The sequence below is a fragment of the Eptatretus burgeri genome, unplaced genomic scaffold (assembly GCF_056783735.1).
Source record: "Eptatretus burgeri isolate ZD-2024b unplaced genomic scaffold, Ebu_testis_v1 Ebu_testis_scaffold_3166, whole genome shotgun sequence".
Lineage (NCBI taxonomy): Eukaryota > Metazoa > Chordata > Myxini > Myxiniformes > Myxinidae > Eptatretus > Eptatretus burgeri.
Window position 1 is genome coordinate 160,001 of NW_028225114.1, and position 19,498 is coordinate 179,498.

General features: G+C 46.1%; 2 protein-coding genes across 5 annotated transcripts; one reads left to right on the forward strand and one right to left on the reverse strand.

The window, feature by feature from the left end:
- Positions 1–3,138: 3,138 nt before the first annotated feature.
- On the reverse strand, positions 3,139–12,455 carry LOC147006548 (paired amphipathic helix protein Sin3a-like). Of its 4 annotated transcripts, none has more exons than XR_015054774.1 (3): positions 11,609–12,455; positions 5,704–8,182; positions 3,139–5,621 (listed from the first exon to the last, which is right to left on the reverse strand). XR_015054774.1 is itself a non-coding variant. In XM_085868602.1 (2 exons), the coding sequence occupies exons 1-2, from the start codon at positions 11,670–11,672 to the stop codon at positions 5,757–5,759; spliced, it is 2,490 nt and encodes an 829-aa protein (XP_085724728.1). In that variant the 5' UTR covers positions 11,673–12,454; the 3' UTR covers positions 3,139–5,756. The 4 variants fall into 4 exon arrangements, 2 of the variants coding, with proteins under 2 accessions (XP_085724728.1, XP_085724729.1); XR_015054775.1 differs by having other exon boundaries at positions 3,139–3,821; positions 5,521–8,182; positions 11,609–12,454; XM_085868602.1 differs by having other exon boundaries at positions 3,139–8,182; positions 11,609–12,454.
- A 973-nt stretch (positions 12,456–13,428) lies between these two features.
- Positions 13,429–18,838, forward strand: LOC147006549 (acidic leucine-rich nuclear phosphoprotein 32 family member B-like). The gene is made up of 3 exons (XM_085868580.1): positions 13,429–13,743; positions 14,782–14,950; positions 18,750–18,838. The coding sequence occupies exons 1-3, from the start codon at positions 13,468–13,470 to the stop codon at positions 18,779–18,781; spliced, it is 477 nt and encodes a 158-aa protein (XP_085724706.1). The 5' UTR covers positions 13,429–13,467; the 3' UTR covers positions 18,782–18,838.
- Positions 18,839–19,498: the final 660 nt, after the last annotated feature.

Consider the following 19,498-nt stretch of genomic DNA (forward strand, 5'->3'; position numbering starts at 1 on the left):
GTTCATTGGATCCGACGTGTTCTCGTGGATCAGGTGTCACGTGACGGAGTCACGTGACGGAGGTGTGCGCTCCACCGAGTTCCCTTCGAGGAAACAGGTCGCAAACTCTTCTTATTCTTCTTCTTTTTCTCCATCAGTAATTCAAGTTAATTTAATTAATTTCTTTATTATCGCAAAATTTACATTTCATAATTAAATAATAAACTATAAAATGAAAAATAATTCCAATTGATTCAGGTGGGATTCGAACCCACGGCTCTTGGTGTCAGAGGCTGTTAGGGTGTTAGACCATCAAACACGATGGCACTCCAGGGACTTTCAGGAAGGAAGGCAGGGAATTTGAAGGTGGGTTTGGGGTGGATTAACGGGGGTAGAAAAGATCGAGGTTTTGGATGGGGGATGACGTGAGATGGTGGTGAACAGCTGTTTTGAAAGGCTTGGAGGGAGGAGTGGGATTGAAGAGGATGTGGGAGTTTGTTCCAAAAGTTGGGAAAAAAGAGGAATGAAGGAGTGAAGGTGAGCAGCGATTCGTGGTTTTGGTCGTTTTCTCAGAAGGGGGTTGTTGGTGGACCTTGAGGGAGGGTGTTGTGTTGACAATGGCGAACAAGGCAAGAGTGACCCGGATTTTACGGGTTCGACCCGTTTTGTTCCGACGAACCCGCAGACCGGTTCTCGTCGTTTGGTCAAATCCCGTATTGGATGGAAAGTCGGATCAATTTCAAAAACTTAACGTTTCGCTTCCATTTCACTCGTGAGGATCGAGACACAGACTGATGGACCCGGAACGACCTCACAGACCTGGAGTCGATATGCAAGGTGTCACTGTGGTGGCTCGTTGAGTGGCTGTGTGACGTCATGAGCTTTCCCTCACCCATTGTCACGTGGTCGTCCTCCAGGGAATTCCTCACGCAGGATCACGTCACTTCCGATCACGTGGACCATGTCGCAGTCACCACGAACCAATCGATCTGTGATTTCCGATTCTCCCTTGCACCTCTTGGTGATATCAATCAGGACTTTCGAGCACGTGAAATGTCAGGATTTGAATGTCCACAAATTACCAAATTCAAACTGCTATAAAAAAATAAATAATTAAATCGGATACCTGATACCATCTTGTAACAAGACCTACAGAGTTCCAGGTTCGAGTACAGTGTCAGTGTCCCATCCTGTTTCATCGGCTGGAGGGCTGCATCCCATTTCATCAACGGTTATCTCCGTTTGAATTGCGAATGGTAGTTGTTGCCGTGACATATCGTTTGTGTTGTTGTTTCGTACGCAGCCTGTGCCTGCTGGTTGCATCATCTTTCTGGAAGCGCGATTGTGCCGCTGATGCAGTGCCCCCTGTTACCGGGAAGCTTGAACTCATTTTTCCGACCTCTGAAGGATGACAGGCTGATTCAACCCACCTGGTGTTATTTCAACGGTTGTTATTTATTTACCAAGTTATGTTATGTCATCCCAAGTTATGGCCATTTATTTACCAAACCAATGACAGGGCACGGTGCTATGACGTCACGATGGACGTCACAATTGTTCTTTTTTTTCTTTCTTTTTTTGCACGTACGGGCACGCGAGAGCGAAGGAATGGCCTATGTGGTTGTTGTTTCTGGCACGCGGTTTGAAAGGTTGTTTTTGAACATACAGGCACGCAAGTACGGGCACGCACGAGTATCAATTACCCTCAGGGTCCAATCTCCATGGAAACAACGTCATGGTACCTGAGCCAATGATGTCCAGGGGGTCGTTTTCAGTTTAACTCGATCCTCTTGTGACAACTTCCCCAAACGGATTTGATGCCCCGCGCACACGAAGCCAAACCAGGGTTAATCAATTGGCTCATTTTGTCCGTCTGTCCATCCACAAACGTCAGTTTATGATCGAGGAACAACTTGATGTCATTTGAATGTGATGTTTTGAATTTGTCCCGATCGCGCATGCGTAGAGAGGAGTGACATGATATTTTTACTCTCTACCTGTCGAGCAGTGAAAGGGAATTGAAAATCATTCCAAACAGGAAGCTTACTGTGTTTAAGGATGTGATAAAGGACACAAACAACAAGCTTGCAAAGCGGTTGATACAGAACGGCTGGCTTGGTAAGCAATATCAAGCTGCTTGATAACAGAACACACTCCCAGGTTATATTTGTCAATGTGAACACAGAGGATTTCTTGAATCCTGCCATTGTTGTTTGATATTGCCAACTTGCATTCTCGTATGCTGTGTCGGAGTGGCGACCCGTCCAGGATTGTGTCCAATCGCCAAGGAGAATCCTTTGGCAGCACCAACGCTCTGCACAGAGTAAGGTCCCAATCTCCTCCTTGATCCAAAAGATCAAAGACTACCTGTCAGAGAGATTGGCTTCAGATTATTCGAGCTGATGGATTGCCCATCTTGACCAGGCCGGAGATCCTCGCACACACAAAGTCCCGTGAACTACCTGCAACCTCCACCTCCAGCAGGACCACAACCACTTACCAGCACCTGTCGCCATGCGAACGTCTGGCAGACATCGTAAGCCTCCACATCAAGTGGAGTGTACTTTTGTTTTTTTGTGTGTGCAGATGTTCCACCCACTTTAATTTAATAAAGACAACACATCATGCTTGGTTTGTTCCCTGGATGCATCCATGAGCACAGCACGGTACGCATTACGATGTCATCAAACGAAGAGGGAAGAGTAGGAAGCAGGATTTCCAAAAATATAATTCAAATACAGTCTCCACTAATCACTGAGATAATGGAATATTCTGCACATATTGTTTTGTAATTCGGGGGGAGGGGTGTATACCAAGTTCCACACCTCATCACCGTGACGGTCATGGGTCGGATAACTCCGAACGATCACCGTGACGGTCATGGCTCGGATAACTCCGAACCAGACGATTCTATAAAAAGACCACAGACGCCGTCAATGGCCGGGTTGTAGCACTCAGAGTCGGTTTACCATTCCTGTGAGATGAACGAAGCAGATGGGGAACCGTGCTTGCGACTTTGTGGCAGCGACTCTTTGGCCGAGCGAACCGATGCTACGTGTCGCACGATTATTAACAAACGAGCCGATTGGTACTTCAGCTAGCACTCTCAGAAGCACAATCTCAAACCAAACTCGAGCAGGATAAGTCAAGACATGATAATAAACTTCCACGTACTTTATTTGAATGAGCAATTGAGTGGGAAATGACGGGACGAACGGTGGTTGGGGAATTCATTTGGGAAAATGGTGGGAGAATTCAAAGAGGGACAGAGCAAAGCATATTCAATAATTTACAACACTCATACCCTCCCCTTGTCCCCTATGCGAGAGTACCCGCCCTCGGATACCTTATTACTCTGACTCATCACCTTTACACTAAAATCGAATCAGACACCTGAAGGAAAAACACAGTGAGATTGGGAAGAGCGGGCAAAATTACGAGTCTGAAACAGATAGTGCGGGATTTTATTACGCACCCCCGGATGAGACTGCAATTACCCCCACGACTCAGTAGTTCAGACTCGTCTACTCCGCGCACTTCCTCCTTGTTAATCCCTCTGCTCCCACGGTGCCCGATCGTAAGGGGTCGCTCGTTCTCGTGCTGAAAGCGATAGTTTGCGTGGTGGCGGTTTCTTGTGCCGAGGTACGAGGGGAGGCCGAGACTTGGACAGCTTCCTGGAAACCGCACTGCAGGAACTCCAACATGGGGTGAAATGTGTCTTGTGTAAAAAGCCCCGAACAGTTCAGGAAGGAATAAGAAGTCAGAGAGGTGGAGAGGTCGTCAAGAACCACACCATCATCCAATGATGTCACCCCCCAGCCTTGTGCTGCACACGACCTCTTCTTCAGAGCCACAGAGGATGTGAATGAAAGGAATTACTTGGATTTAAACAAAGGCAATAACATGGATTTAAATGAAGGGAATAATATTTATTCTTCAAAAACAAAACTCTCCATTACTTTAATTATTGTTTTCTTTTAATATCCGTCCATATATAACTAAAACTCTCATCTTGTATTTATGTATGTAAGTGTGTATATTCCCGAAATACAGCCAAAACGGTACATGATGGCGCAAAAATTGTAGGCCCACCTTACTCACCATTCACCTGCGGTGTGCAGTATCAAGCTTCGTTCAAATCGGGCAACAAAAAAATTATTAAACAATCAATTCCCGATTCAATCAAGTGCTCTTCAGGAGTATTTGATCAATGCAAACAACCTCAGTGGTATAGTTTGCTGGAGCTATCTTTTCTTGTTGTTGAAATGATTTTTTTTTCATCACTGCTGTCACAACGGGTTCACGGGTCGTCTAGTTTTATCTAATTTGTGTTTTCATTGTTATCCTGCCCCCCGGAGGGAGGGAGCGGGATATTGTAATCGTCCGGTTTGTTTGTCTGTTTGTTTGTCTGTCTGTTAGAAACTTTACGGCAAAACGGCTTCAGCAAACACTATCAAATTTAATCCACAGGTGGGCAATGAACCTTGGACGAACCCATTAACTTTTGGGTCCAATTGGATCAAAGGTCAAGGTCAAGGTCACGAAAAGATCAAAATCGTTTTTCGCTCATAACTTCGTCAAAATGATCTGATTTACTTCAAACTAAGCTTATAGTGAACCTTATTCTATTTGTCACTTATAATCCTCCCCATTCCTATAGTGAAAAATGCATATTTGTGAAGATCGGTAGGGTCCGAATTTTGGGGGTGATGGTCTTCGGTCAAAATTACAAATTTTCCATTAAAACTAAAACATGGTTACGAAAATACAACTTTACGGGAAAACGGCTGGATCAAACACTGTCAAATTGTATCCACAGGTGGGAAATGAACCTTGGACGATCCCATTAACTTTTGGGTCCAATTAGGTCAAAGGTCAAGGTCAGGTCACAAAAAGGTCAAAATCGTTTTTCGCTCACAACTTCGTCAAAAATGGTTTAATTGACTTCAAACTAAGACTAAAATATTCCTTATTCTATTCCTTATAATCAACATTCAGGTTAAGGATGTATCAAATTTAAATTTGATCCCCAAAATAACTTTATACCTTAAATGGGCGGGATTTGTTGTGCCTGGCACCACTTGTTTTTATTTTGTAATTTTAACATTTATTTTGTAATTTTTTCGAGAGAGAGAGAGAGAGAGAGAGAGAGAGAGAGAGAGAGAGAGAGAGAGAGAGAGAGAGAGAGAGAGAGAGAGAGAGAGAGAGAGAGAGAGAGAGAGAGAGAGAGAGAGAGAGAGAGAGATTAAAAATGTGGTCCACAAAATCATGACAAAGATAACAATCGAACCCATCGAGACATTGTCAAACATGAAATGAACAAACGGCGAATCTGATATTAAGTGTCATGTCCTCAACACAAGACTTTCAAAATATCCACAATGACTCTGTCATCGAGACTCGAGAACGAACATTTCTGAACATCGGAACAAACTTGCGTTTGTAAAAGGATTTCTCACCCAAAAATGAATTAATCCACCATTGATTTCAAACATGCCAAACACAAAACTTGCAAGACAAGTAGAAAGAGAAGAAAAATACATTTTTCATGCTGATGTGGTTGCCATTTTCTGTTGTTGATGTGGTTGCCTGTTGCCATTTTCTGTTGTTGATCTGGTTGCCTGTTGCCATTTTCACGAACCCTGCAGATTCTGGAGTAAAAATACTGGCTTGTGCGAGGGATGTTCCCGCAGTTCTGGAGACGTAAGGCCGGAGCCGGCATACCTTTCGACATCGTTCATCCAACGCTGGTACTCAAGGTCCACGGATGCTCATCCTCAGTGCCAAGCAATTCCATGGTGAGCTTCAACAGGTGGTGGAGGATTGCCATCTGCAACCTGTTCCTGGTGCTCATTGAATATTGTTTCTATCTCATTGAGAAGGCTTTTGGAACACAAAGCCTCGGTGTCAGTCTTTTTGAAGTCGATGTCCTGATGATCAAGTGACTTTAGATGATATTTCTCATTCTGCTCGTGCCAGACCTGGTTGAATGCACATTGTGCCTTGCGCCATTCCTTGTCCTTGCTCTTCAACCTTTTCAGGACAATAGGCACGACCACCACAGGATTTCTCTTGAGTCCATCAATTACGTCACTGGCTTTATCCCCATATAACCGCTGAACAGCTTTGAGATGGACCACCTCTGAGGAGCCCCCCAAGCAGGAGTCGAGATGGAAATGACTTTTGTCCTCTTCAGACATGTGGGACATCTTTTTCTCAATGCCTTCCAGCACGCGGATCGTTGCTAGGTTCGTTTCCAGCACATAGTCCAACTCAAAACGTTCATCTTCACAGCGGTACATCTGCTCCTCATACTGAGTCTTGTTTGAGCTCACGAATTTCAAATTCTCAGTCCAAGAAACAAATGTGTCATTCAAGACCTCATGACAAAGTGCTGTGCGTCCGCTGCACTTTGGTTGCTGGAAACTTTTGGGCAGGGTACGGTAGCTTGGTCCCAATCGCTTGCAGGAAGCAAAGTCGATCTCCATGGTTATGCCGTCTGAGGAGAGGTCTTTCGGCAGTGCTTCTCGGGGTGAGACATCCGTGTCACCAACGGAAGCCTTGAACCAGCTGAAGAGTTCAGGGAAGTCGCTCAAGAAGGGACAGACCAAGTGAAGAAGTTCTCCTCGAGAGACAGTCTCCTGGTTGAACAGCGCGAGGCAGTGCAGGAAGTTTTCGTATGATTCACGGCTCTTCAGTGCTTTGCGTACCTTTTCAAGGAAGGCAAGATCTCCCAGATTTCCATGCTTCCTGGTATCTGCTCCCGAAGAATCCTTAAATCCACCTGGCTTCAGCTTTTTCTTCATCGGAGCTGTGGATCCCGGACCAGACGTGCATGGAATCGGACCTTTCTGGATCAACCTCTTGCTGTTGCTGTGCCTGCAACTATTGGTGCTGCTGCCTCTCAGTGGTTGATTCACAGTGTCACCATGGTCATTGTGCACCGAATCAAGCTTCTCACAGGTCTTCCCCATCAAGTGTGATCCATTTGGATCTGGGACTAACGTGTCCAACTCTGCGAGAAGATCTTCCTGGTTCTTCAACAGTTGTGCAATCTCTGCAAAGAACTGCGGTTGAGGCGGCTTCCGTGGATTTTCTTCCTGCGACGCCTTCATTCTACATTGCTCGGAGGTCCACAAAATTCCCATAAAAGTCTTCAACATCTCAGGCTGGTTCTGGAAGCGCTTTTTTATCTTTTTTACAAAGTTAACAGCCTTGTTAAACATGGCAGTCTGCACGTTGAGCAACTGCAGTTGTCCGGGATGCTGGGTGGTGTGAGACGTGTGACCGGTGTCTGCCGGGACAGGATGCTGAGTAGGGAAGCCAGGCAGAGATGGTGGCTGTCCAGATGGATGTGGAGACCTGGGGAGGGACTTGCTTGGCATGGCAGAGGGTTGTGTGGGCAAAAGCTGCTTGCGACGCATGTCATCATAACAATTCTGCATTTTCAGTGCCGCGTGCTCCATGGGTTCCGCTGCTTGCCTCGGTATGGTAACACTGATCAGATGATTCGTCTGGACCTCGATCTTGGGATCGGGAGGCATGAAAACCCTGATCAAGTCGGGATGTCCCTTGAACAAGTTTGAAACACGGTCGATGACATCTCGGGTGTCAATAATCTGTGCTTTGTGTTCCTTAATTATTTCCAGAAAGTCACGGTAAACACGTGACTGGTTCCCAAATCGTTCCTTCACCTGAAGCAAGTAAGATAATGCGTCATTAATGTCCAAAAACTGGACTTGCTGCCACCCTCCTTGTGCTTGCGCTTGTGAGTGAGCGCTGTTGGGGTGAGTTAATGATCGTGGATGCGGTGATGACAGCCGGGACCCATGGAGATGAGTGTCGTGTCCGCTCGCAGATTGCCCCAGAGTTCCTTGGCCAATAGGTGGAACCTGGTAGGTTGTTGGGCTGGAGTACCTTTGGATACCAGCACTTGGGTGGATGTTCTCAGGCATGGGTTCACAAACAGGAGCAGGAGCAAGAGCTCTATTCTGAAGCCGAGGAAACGAGTCTCCACCTGGAGTAATCCCAGGAGGTTGCTGTTGCGTTGTTATGGTTACGTTTTCCTCCTCATCCATCTTCCGCTTCATTGTGTGCTCACAGCACGGCGAGAGTTCGGTCACACAGCGTCTCGGGCGCTGCCACACCACGGCTCCACACAGACCCACAGCAGAGAGCGTAGTCAGTGAAAATGGAAGGAAATCTGTCAGAAAGAAAAATGGTAAAGGATGTGAATCAGCCACACAGGGTCCGGACGTAACCTCAGGTGACCGGCCTGATGGACGGGACGAGAGGGACATGGGGGATGGGAGGAAACAGCAGGGTCAGTGTGTGAAGGGAAAAGAGAGAGGGGTGCGCACGGAGTGATTGAATTCCACAAAAGATTGTCGGGAACAAACCCGACAGGACAAGAGATGATTGACGGTTAAAATACGGACTCACCATCAGGACCACGGAGCAACGAACCACGTGGGAAAAGGACGTTCTTATTCTTTACAGAAATGAATGAAATGAGTTGAAAATTAAAAATGAAACTTTAAAAAACATAAATTGTTTTCTGTCGATTTAATTATCAAGGGAATTTAACATTATTTAATTTATATTTTGAGTAACAGTAAAGAAACACATTAAACACCTCCTCTTGGATGTGGCACGACCTTCCAGTGACCCCTTTCCTGGTTCAATCATATTAAACACCTCCTCTTGGATGTGGCACGACCTTCCAGTGACCCCTTTCCTGGTTCGATCACATCAAACACCTCCTCTGGGATGTGGCTTTACCTTCCAGTAACACCTTCCTGGTTCGATCACATTAAACACCTCCTCTCGGATGTGGCGTGACCTTCCAGTCACCCCTTCCTGGTTCGATCACATTAAACACCTCCTCTAGGATGTGGCACGACCTTCCAGTGACCCCTTCCTGGTTCGATCACATCAAACATCTCCTCGAGGATGTGGCGTGACCTTTCAGTAACCCCTTCCTGGTTTGATCACATTAAACTCCTCCTCTAGGATGTGGCATGACCTTCCAGTGACCCCTTTCCTGGTTCGATCACATCAAACACCTCCTCTCGGATGTGGCACGACCTTCCAGTAACCGCTTCCTGGTTCGATCATATTAAACACCTCCTCTTGGATGTGGCACGACCTTCCAGTAACCCCTTCCTGGTTCGATCACATCAAACACCTCCTCTGGGATGTGGTGTGACCTTCCAGTCACCCCTTCCTGGTTCGATCACATTAAACACCTCCTCTAGGATGTGGCACGACCTTCCAGTGACCCCTTCCTGGTTCGATCACATCAAACATCTCCTCGAGGATGTGGCGTGACCTTTCAGTAACCCCTTCCTGGTTTGATCACATTAAACTCCTCCTCTAGGATGTGGCATGACCTTCCAGTGACCCCTTTCCTGGTTCGATCACATCAAACACCTCCTCTGGTATGTGGCTTTACCTTCCAGTAACACCTTCCTGGTTCGATCACATTAAACACCTCCTCTCGGATGTGGCACGACCTTCTAGTGACCCCTTCTTGGTTCGATCACATTAAACACCTCCTCGAGGATGCGACGCGACCTTCCAGTCACCGCTTCCTGGTTCGATCACATTAAACACTTCATCGAGGATGTGGCGTGACCTTCCAGTCACCGCTTCCTGGTTCGATCACATTAAACACTTCATCGAGGATGTGGCGTGACCTTCCAGTCACCGCTTCCTGGTTCGATCACATTAAACACCTCCTCTCGGATGTGGCACGACCTTCTAGTGACCCCTTCCTGTTTCGATCATATTAAACACCTCCTCTCGGATGTGGCACGACCTTCTAGTGACCCCTTCTTGGTTCGATCACATTAAACACCTCCTCTCGGATGTGGCACGACCTTCTAGTGACCCCTTCCTGTTTCGATCACATTAAACACCTCCTCTCGGATGTGGCACGACCTTCCAGTGACCCCTTCCTGGTTTGATCACGTTAAACACCTCCTCGAGGATGTGGCGTGACCTTCCAGTGACCCCTTCCTGGTTTGATCACGTTAAACACCTCCTCGAGGATGTGGAGCGACTAAATATCCTCTCGGATGTGGAGAAATAACTAAACTTAGTTATTTCAATAAGTATGTGTACAGTTAGATTCCTCCCTTTGTCCAAAGAGAATTACATGTGTGTGCTGCGAAGTTTCTGTCTCGTTAGATTTTTGCAATACCCAACGCCAACAAATCAATCCTTCACTTCTTCGCACCATCGACGCCATTGCCCACGTGCGTTCGACCACGGACGTGGGTGGAGGTTTCCTCACCTCAGAACACCGACTCCGCCCAGGAAAGGAGGGGCTTCCCCCCTGTCCAATCACGGATGGCCGGCATATCACCCCAGGAAACCCTGTCCAATCAGGGCAAAGATTACCTCAGAGGTCCGATCACTCCACCCCGCCCGGGGGAGGGATAAGAATCGCCGGGCCCCTTCGTGTTCGCTGGCGTTGCGTTGGAATTGTCAGAGAACAAAGGGGTCGCCATTGTTCTTGGTGTGCGTCTTGGTGGTCGTCAGTGCCGAATCTCAAGCTGGTGCTCTGACTATTCCACAGCCGTCAACTTCCATCTCTCATTTTGTCGAGCAATAACCCGGAGTTCGAGCCAGGAATCTCGGCCGGCCCTCTGTGAAGAGCGACCCTGGCCCCCGCCTGGACCCCGCTATACCGTGCCTGAGCTCGCCGACGACCCCGAGTTTCACACCTGCAGTCGCGGGCCAAACCGCATGAGGCGGCCAGGTCCCGACCAAGCTCTGACCTCCAGCCTCTCTATCCCCTTGGCTGCGAGGGTCGAAATAAAGACAATCCGGGTCCATTTTCTTTTGGAGCGTGTGTGTCTGTGGTGGCGCCGTCCTATAAGTAGAAATTGTATCAGTGTTGATTGGTCATTGTACATTTTTCTGCATATTTGTGATTAAGTCTGCTCTGTGTCTCCCTCCCTATTATAAATAAACCCCTGTTAAATGTTCCAGTTCATTGTCCGTGTTTTCTTTCATTGGCCTCGCATATGGTTCGGGCTTGAGAATTAGGGAGGCCGATTGTGCCGTAAGTTGTCATTTGGTAACAATTTCCGCTCGGTTACGCCGGATCCGTGTCGGTAACAGCGACTCGGTTCGGATAAAGCCGGCCGAGGGTGTGGCTTCCCCCGTAGTTAGATGGCGTGGGTACTGAGGTAAATTGGAATCGACAAGTGGACCCGACCTCACGCCGTCAAAATATTGGCGACCACGGTCCTTTAAGCGACCCGTCGACTCTGGAGTTATCCAGGGTGACGACGTTTCAATTCCGGTGTTCGGTGGGAGACGGCCCAACTGCTCCGTCTAGCGCTCGTCCTCGCCACCGAACCCCGCACCACAACAATATTTGCTCGTCTATACTATGAGAGCCGCATGTCTGTGTCTGCCTGTCTGTGTGTCTGTGTCCGCGTGTCTGTGTGTCGCCATTTTTCTCAGAGATAACCAAATGGATCTTCGTCAAACTTTCAGAGGTTCATCAGTGAGGACCAAAAACGTTTTGGGCAAAAAAAAAACAACAATTGAGACAATATTGAAAAAAATTATTATTATTATAAATATAATTATTAATTTAATTGCTCTGTTTTACCTGAGCCCTTGAAGCTCTGTGAAAGGGAATATGACCTGATCCACGAGCCCATCCCTCCGTGCATCCCTCCTTGTAAACGTGGTCACGTGGGCCGGCCAGCAGGAGCATCACGTGATTTAGGAAGAACAATGTTAACAGAAGACGGTTTGGATGAAGGAATGGCTAAAGAGACACCTTTGTCACTCTCCCGACAAGCCTCCCGCTTTATAAAGAGTATTTCGATTTCAGATTTACTAACCGACCTCACACTGTCACGGACCTCGTCTGTGTCGTTCAGAGGGATCGTAAAGGAGATGCAGCCGACCCTCGATGGCGCCCTCGCGACAAGACAGGAAGTGACGTCACCGCGTCGAGAATTCGTGAAAATGTTTCGTTCTGAGTGATTGTGTTTCTTCGGTTTTTAAACACCATTTGTTTTCAATATAATGATCTTCCTTCACCCCTGCTTGACCTTACCGATCCATTAGCTCTTACAAGCTGGTCGAGGGCATCCCAAGACCCTTTCAGATCTATCAGCTCATGCAAGCTGGTCGAGGACATCCCAAGACCCTTTCAGATCGATTAGCTCATGCAAGCTGACTTTGGGCATCCCAAGACCCTTTCCGATCTAATCAGGTCACGCAAGCTGAATGAGGGCATCCCAAGACCCTTTCAGATCTATGAGCTCATGCAAACTGGTCGAGGACATCCCAAGACCCTTTCAGAACTATTAGCTCATGCAAGCTGACTGAGGGCATCCCAAGACCCTTTCAGATCTATCAGCTCATGCAAGCTGTTTGAGGACATCCGAAGACCCTTTCAGATCTATGAGCTCATGCAAGCTGATTTAGGGCATCCCAACACCCTTTCTGATCTTATCATGTCACGCAAGCTGGTTGAGGGCATCCCAAGACCCTTTCAGATCTATTAGCTCGTGCAAGCTGGTCGAGGGCATCCCAAGACCCTTTCAGATCTATTAGCTCACACAAGCTGGTCGAGGGCATCCCAAGACCCTTTCAGATGTATGAGCTCATGCAAGCTGACTTAGGGCATCCCAAGACCCTTTCCTATCTTATCAGGTCACGCAAGCTGAATGAGGGCATCCCAAGACCCTTTCAGATCTATTAGCTCATGCAAGCTGACTGGTGGCACCCAGATAAGTCTGTTTCTGGTGTATGTTCCCCCCGCCACCACCTCCCTCACCTCAAATGGCCGCACAGCTGACTGCACGCGAAAACGCTGAATGCCGGAACTCCATGTTTGCTTCAAAATCTTGTGTCCGAAACCAATCGCTTTCTGTTCCCACCTTACCCAGCCACACCCAGCTGTTCCTGGACTCTGTGTCCTTTTCTGCCACATTCCAAGACATATCACGTGCTTTTGACACGGTGTGGCACCCTGCCCTGCTCACCAAACTCTCTTCCTATGGTATCCACGGCCATCTCCACTCATGACTTGCAGACTTCCTCTCCTGTCGCAGCCAACGTGTGGCCCCAAAGACCCCTCATCCCCTATTCGTGTCCAGGCTGGAGTTCCTCAAGGCAGTTTTCTGAAGCCCTGCTCTTTTTTGGTTTTCATAAACAATCTCTCTGACTCTCTGGAAAATCCTCTTTATCTCTTTGCTGATTGCTTTACCCTCTGTCGTACCATCTGTCATCCCTCAGACCGGCAAGCAGCAGCTTCTTCATTCTCTACAGATCTGGATAAAATCACAAACTGGTCCAACACGTGGAACATGTCTTTCAATCCTGACAAATCTCACACTCTCACCATATCTCTCCGAAAGGACCGTCTGGAACCCCCGCCCCCCCCAATCGACTTTCTCAACAATCCTCTTGAAGAAGTCCTTTCATTCAAGTGACTCGGTCTCACGATCTGCCATGATCTTTCTTGGGAAATCCACATTTCCAACCTCGCCTCCAACCGGACTGGGAATCCTCCATCGTGCAAAGTCCTTCCTCGGCCCACCTGAGCTCCTGACCACTTATAAAGCTTTCGTCCGCAGCCTGATGGAGTATTGCTCTCCCCTTTGTGCTGGTGCTCCTGCCTCCCACCTTTCTCAGCTTCACGCTGTGGAAACCAAGGCATTTCGGATCATTGACATCTCCCGCGATGAGTCTGAATCTTTGGGCCTCTCACTCTCTCACCGCAGGCAGGTCGGTGGTCTCAGATGAGACGTCCAGTTTAACGTCTCATCTGAGGGACAACACACACACACACACACACACACACACACACACACACACACACACACACACACACACACACACACACACACACACACACACACACACACTGATGAATCACCCTGCCTGTGAAACACCAGGATGGTAGTTTATAGCCGGGTCAGAATTCAAACTCAGGAAAGACAGCCAAGAGCCGTACGTGAAAACCTCTAGAATCCAGACTAATCTGCCAGCCAATGATTTGTAATTATAAAAACACTAGTACGTGCCCGTACGTGCGTGGCCGTACGCTAAAAAACAAACAAACAACTAACTTTCAAACCGCGTGCAAGAAACAACAACCACACAGGCCATTCCTTCGCTCTCGCGTGCCCGTGCATGCATGGCCGAACATGCAAAAAAAACAACTTTCAAACAACCACACAGGCCGTTCCTTCGCTCTCGTAAACGACGACTGGATTGGGGCATTGTGTCTATCTATAAATGCGCATAAGAAATGGAGAAATTATTAGAATACAGTAAGTCATCACTATCCGGAAGTCCGTACGTTGTAACCTGTAATGGGGAACGCAGCTGATGATCTCTTCCCCATCGGCCACGCCCACGCAGCAATGTGTCCTGTCATTGGTTTGGTAAATAAATGGCCATAACTTGGGAAGCACTTGTCCGATTAATATCAAACCTTGAAAAGGCACATCCTCAGGTCCCCAGCAATATACCTGGCAAGTTTCAATTAGATCGGACCAGTGGTTGTCGAGAAACAGTGGTCACAGACACACACACACACACACACACACACACACACACACACACACACACACACACACACACACACACACACACACACAGACACACACACACACACAGACACACACACACACACAGACACACACACACACACACACACACACACACACACACACACACACAGACACACACACATTGCTGGAATTATAGATAGATGACGTGTGTGTATATTTTTCTTCCCATGAAATGTTTCATCTTCAGAAAAAACTCCAATATCTGCTGAGCCTTGATGTGATGGACTGTAAGGTGGAAAGTTTTCCTGGCATACGACAAAGCATCTTTGAAATGTTTCCACATCTCATTTATCTCAACGGTTTCGACAGGCTGGGGTACCTCGAACCAGATTCCGAAGATGGTGATGATGATGGAGGTGAGGTTGGAATCGGATGCTTCGTACCTTGTGATTCTGGTTTTTAAGCAATGGCTGCGATTCAACAAAAAAAAAACCAACGAAGTAAAGACTTGTTGAAATTGCCAGTGGAATTAAATGTGACGATGGTGATCACTTGAAGCTAACATTTCCCTACTGAATACATCGAAATGGCAGGGAGCACATGAGGAACCATTTAAATAAATACAAACTATTTAAAGGTCGTCAGCATGGGTTCACCAAAGGTAATTCCTGTTTAACAAATCTTTTAGAGTTCTATGAGGCAGTGTCTGATTGGGTGGATGAGGGAAAGGCAGTGGATATAGTATATCTGGACTTTAAGAAGGCATTTGATGAGGTACCACATCGGAGGTTGTTCGCCAAGGTGAGGGCTTGTGGAGTGGCTGGTCAGGTAGCCAATTGGATTGCAAACTGGCTTAGTGATAGGAAGCAAAGAGTGGCTGTGAGTGGGAGGATGTGAGTAGTGGGGTTCCTCAGGGATCGGTACTCGGACCATTGTTACTTGCAAAATCGAAGATTTTTCAAGTATATTGGTCACAGTCGATTTTGTTGGGTCTCCGAAATAGGTGACCCTTATTGTCAGTAATTCTGTCTGTTTGTTTGGATGTTTGTTCGTTTATCATCAGCATAATTGGTAGTAAACGTGGGCAGATTTTGACCAAACTCGGGTGGTAGGTACATCTTATGACCTCGTGCTTTGGAAATTGTGATGGTTGCTCGGGACGCTTTGGTTCCCCAGCAACAGCCGAAAAACCTTCAAAATCGGTCCCGTTCACGCGAAATCCATTCCGAAAGCCATTATCCCACTGAGGCTGATGAAATTTGGCATGCATCATCTACAGGTAATGCTCTACCAAATATATTCCGGTTTTTGTGATATATGGAATAGTTTACCCGCAGTGCCCCCTACAAATGGGGTATGCCTGAAAATTGGCGAAAATTGAAGGCCCCCGAGCGACCAGGTGAGTGCATCGATCCGAATGAAACTTTGCAGGTTCATAGCACGCAATGAGTACTACAACTTTGCCTCAGGACATATTGACCGATATTGCTTAGGTCAGGGGTCAAAGGGCAAAAATCGATAATATGCGAGAGCTGGAGGTGCCTTCGCGCCAAATGCTACTCCTCCTAGGGTTATAGTCAGATGGTCATGAAAATTCACACTAATCATCTGGAATGCATTGTGCACAAATGATCGAGCCGGAATTTCGATTTATATCTGTGTTCACCCACAGCACCCCCTCGAACTTTGGGGATTTCCGATATCAAACTGCATTTTCGGTACTTTTCATTCAAATTGATACCGAGTAGTTATCAGTAGATGGAACTCGATGAGATTTGGTATGCATAATCTTTAGGTTATTCTCTATCCGCTATATGACATCCATTTTTTTCAATATCTTATAGTTTCCAAATGGTAACCCCCTCAACTTGAGTGTCCGAGGGCCTTTGAGCATTCCCGTTGAAAATTCAAAGTACACTAGCTCCAAGACGGTTGAACCGAATCGAATGAATCTTTACATGCTTATAGACCGTAATGAGTACTACAACTTTGCTCATTTGCATAATGACCTATCTCGAGTAGGTCAGGGGTCAAAGGTCAATAAGTGCATTTTTTGGACGAAATGACCATTCAAATCCCCCTTGCTCCGACACGGGTTAACCGATACGAATGAAAGTCCATAGGTACAGAGTACTCAATGAGTACTACAACTTTGCTTCAGGACATATTGACCTATCTCGGCTAGATCAGGGGTCAAAGGTCAATGAGTGCATTGTTCAGGCAAAATGACCATTCAAAGCCCCCCTTGCTCATACACGGGTTAACCGATTCAATTGCAATTTCGAAAGTACTTAGTACTAGATTAACTCAGATCAGAGGAAAAGGTCATCGGATGCTCGGCGACCCACGGCCACCTACCAGCTTGTTATTCTGTTTGTCTGTGTATTTATCGCCGACAGGTCACAATTTTAAACCGATCTTCACGAAACTTCACCACATGGTTGAGTTTGTCATGAGGAAGAAGCCTATTGTTTTTTTTTGAGGTGAAAAGGTCAACTAAAGGACAAACTTCTTCAATCAATTTTTATCTGAAAAATTATCAATTTTCTTCCGATTGACTTGAAAGAATTAAACAGCAATTGCATTAACAGCAACATAGTCCATCACTTAATTGGAAAAGCAACTATTTTTGAGATCAAAAGGTCAAAGGTCAACTCAAGGTCAAACTTCTAAAATCAATTTAAATCTGAAAAATCGTCAATTTTCACCCGATTGACCTGGGCTTTGATTAAGATTGTCAATTTCAATCCTAATAAAATGCACAATTTGATGTATCCATGGCAACCTTTGGAGGGGGCGTCGGGGAGTGGATTTTGCAAGGATCGTGCTCTGCACGACATCTTTTTCTTGTTATTCATGATTTACATCAATGATTTGGAGAGTGGGGTGAAGAGTAAGTTTTTCAAATTTGAAGATGACACAAAGCTTGGAGGTAAGGTGGATAGCAGAGGGGATGGTGATCAGATACAAGAGAGTATTGATGCTTGTATAGCTTGGGTAAAAGATTGGCAGATGTAATTTAACCTGAGCAAGTGAGAGGTGTTGGGGATGGGAAAGAACAATGAAAATAGACTACAGGATGCAAGGGGTAATTTTGGAGCGTGTCACACAGGAGAAGGATCTGGGTGTGGTAATAGATACGGGAGGTAAGCAGGAAGCACAGCGACAGGTAGCCAAAGGTAAAGCAAACAGGGTTTTATGTTGTATTCGGAGGGGGATCAATTATAAATCAAAAGAGGTGGTGTTAACATTGTACAGGAATTTAGTGAGGGCCACATCGAGAATATTGTGCACAGTTTTGGTCACCACAGTTCCGGAAGGACATCGATGCCAAAGAGGGTTCAGGGCAGGACTACGAGATCGATTCTGGGCCGAGCTCGACTTAACTATGAGGAGCGGCTGAAGGAGACAGGGCTTTATACACGAGAAAGGAGGCGGTTACGAGGAGATATGATAGAGATGTTTAAGATAATGAACGGTATAGATAAAATAAGTGAAGATTAATTATTCAACAGAGTAGACAGTGATAGGACCAGGGGTCATAGCTTGAGAGTAAAGAAGAGGAGAGTTAAGATGGTAGTAAGGTAGGGGACTTTCACTCAATGATGATGTCATCGCCGAAATGGTATTCCAGCCGGAGTTGGTTGAATCGAAATCCTTGTTCGAAAAATCTGACACTTCACATATCTGATGTCCGACTCGATGTGAGTGAAGAATTAAATTGATGATGTCATCGGTCACGTGTTCTGGCGGCCAAATTGGATTGAAAATAATGAAGTGGAAAAAAAAATCTTCTCCAGAACCGCTGAACAGATCGATTTGAAACTGCATGTGCATGTGATGGACCAGTCGAGAGGGAATATCGTTTGAAAATCGTTTCATATTCTTCATTGACGCAATATAGCCTTAATGTGCTTAAAAGTGGTTGTTAAATATCCCATTAATTTATCAATTATCAATAGGGCTGTGGATAATGGCAATGTATGTGACATCATCGGGTGCATGGTTAATACGAGTATATGGGCCATCGCAGTCGTGTGTTCCGTTAACGATGTTCAGAGTGTTTAGTTGTTCAGAATGAGCGTGCGAGGCGAGACTACGTGCTCCACCGAGCACCGTTTTAAGTTTCAACAGACTTGTCTTTAACGGATCTTGTCTTAATCTGGAGTGCAATGAGAGAGAAAGAATTTTGAATCGGTTCCCTCCTTGATGCAGACAAGAGTGACGAGGATTCCTTCGATGTCTGAGAAACTGAAGTTGAGGATGAGGAGGAATACGAAACAAGGAAGTCAGACACAGGTAGAGGCCGTTCAGCCCATTACACCTGCACGACATCAACTCCACACTCATTTATAAACACAAGATCAAATGAAGAAAATGAAAAATTTATTATTATTTTTTTTAATAGTATTTTTGTGATTTTTTTGTATTTATTAATTTATTTATCTTACATTTCTGTAGTTTTTGTATTTTTTTTTCCCCTCCTCAAGGAAAGGAGCATGGGCTTGGTTAAAAAAAAACACACAACATCAACCATACAACACCTCTTGATGAGACCCCCACCAACAGTACTTTGTCCACACGCACACAATCACCCATCAATGCTCAAACTACCTAAAAGTCTTGTCAACATATCCACACCCCTCAATCTCCATAACTTCCACGTACCGATCTAATTCTAATTTAAACTTATCTACTTTTTCTGCTGCCACAACCTTTCCAGAGAGGCCGTTCCATGCATTAACTACTCTGTGAGTAAAAGTCCCCTCTACCGTCTTCACTCTCCTCTTCTTTACTCTCAGGCCATAATGACCCCTGGTCCTATCACTGTCTACTCAGTTGAATAATTCTTCTGTACTTATTTCATCTATACCCTTCATTAATCTTAAACATCTTCATCATATCTCCTCGGAACAACCTCTTTTCTAATCCATAAAGCTCTGACTCCTTCAGCCGCTCTTCAT

Excerpts from the sequence above, each read along its gene's own strand:
- LOC147006548 (XM_085868602.1), bottom strand. The coding sequence starts at position 11,672 with ATGCACGGAGGGATGGGCTCGTGGATCAGGTCATATTCCCTTTCACAG. Across the intron at positions 8,183-11,608 it reads ACAGAGCTTCAAGGGCTCAG|ATTTCCTTCCATTTTCACTG; the intron begins GTAAAACAGAGC and ends TCTTTCTGACAG.
- LOC147006549 (XM_085868580.1), top strand. The coding sequence starts at position 13,468 with ATGATCTTTCTTGGGAAATCCACATTTCCAACCTCGCCTCCAACCGGA. Across the intron at positions 13,744-14,781 it reads CACTCTCTCACCGCAGGCAG|AAAAAACTCCAATATCTGCT; the intron begins GTCGGTGGTCTC and ends TTTCATCTTCAG. Across the intron at positions 14,951-18,749 it reads AGATGGTGATGATGATGGAG|ACAAGAGTGACGAGGATTCC; the intron begins GTGAGGTTGGAA and ends TCCTTGATGCAG.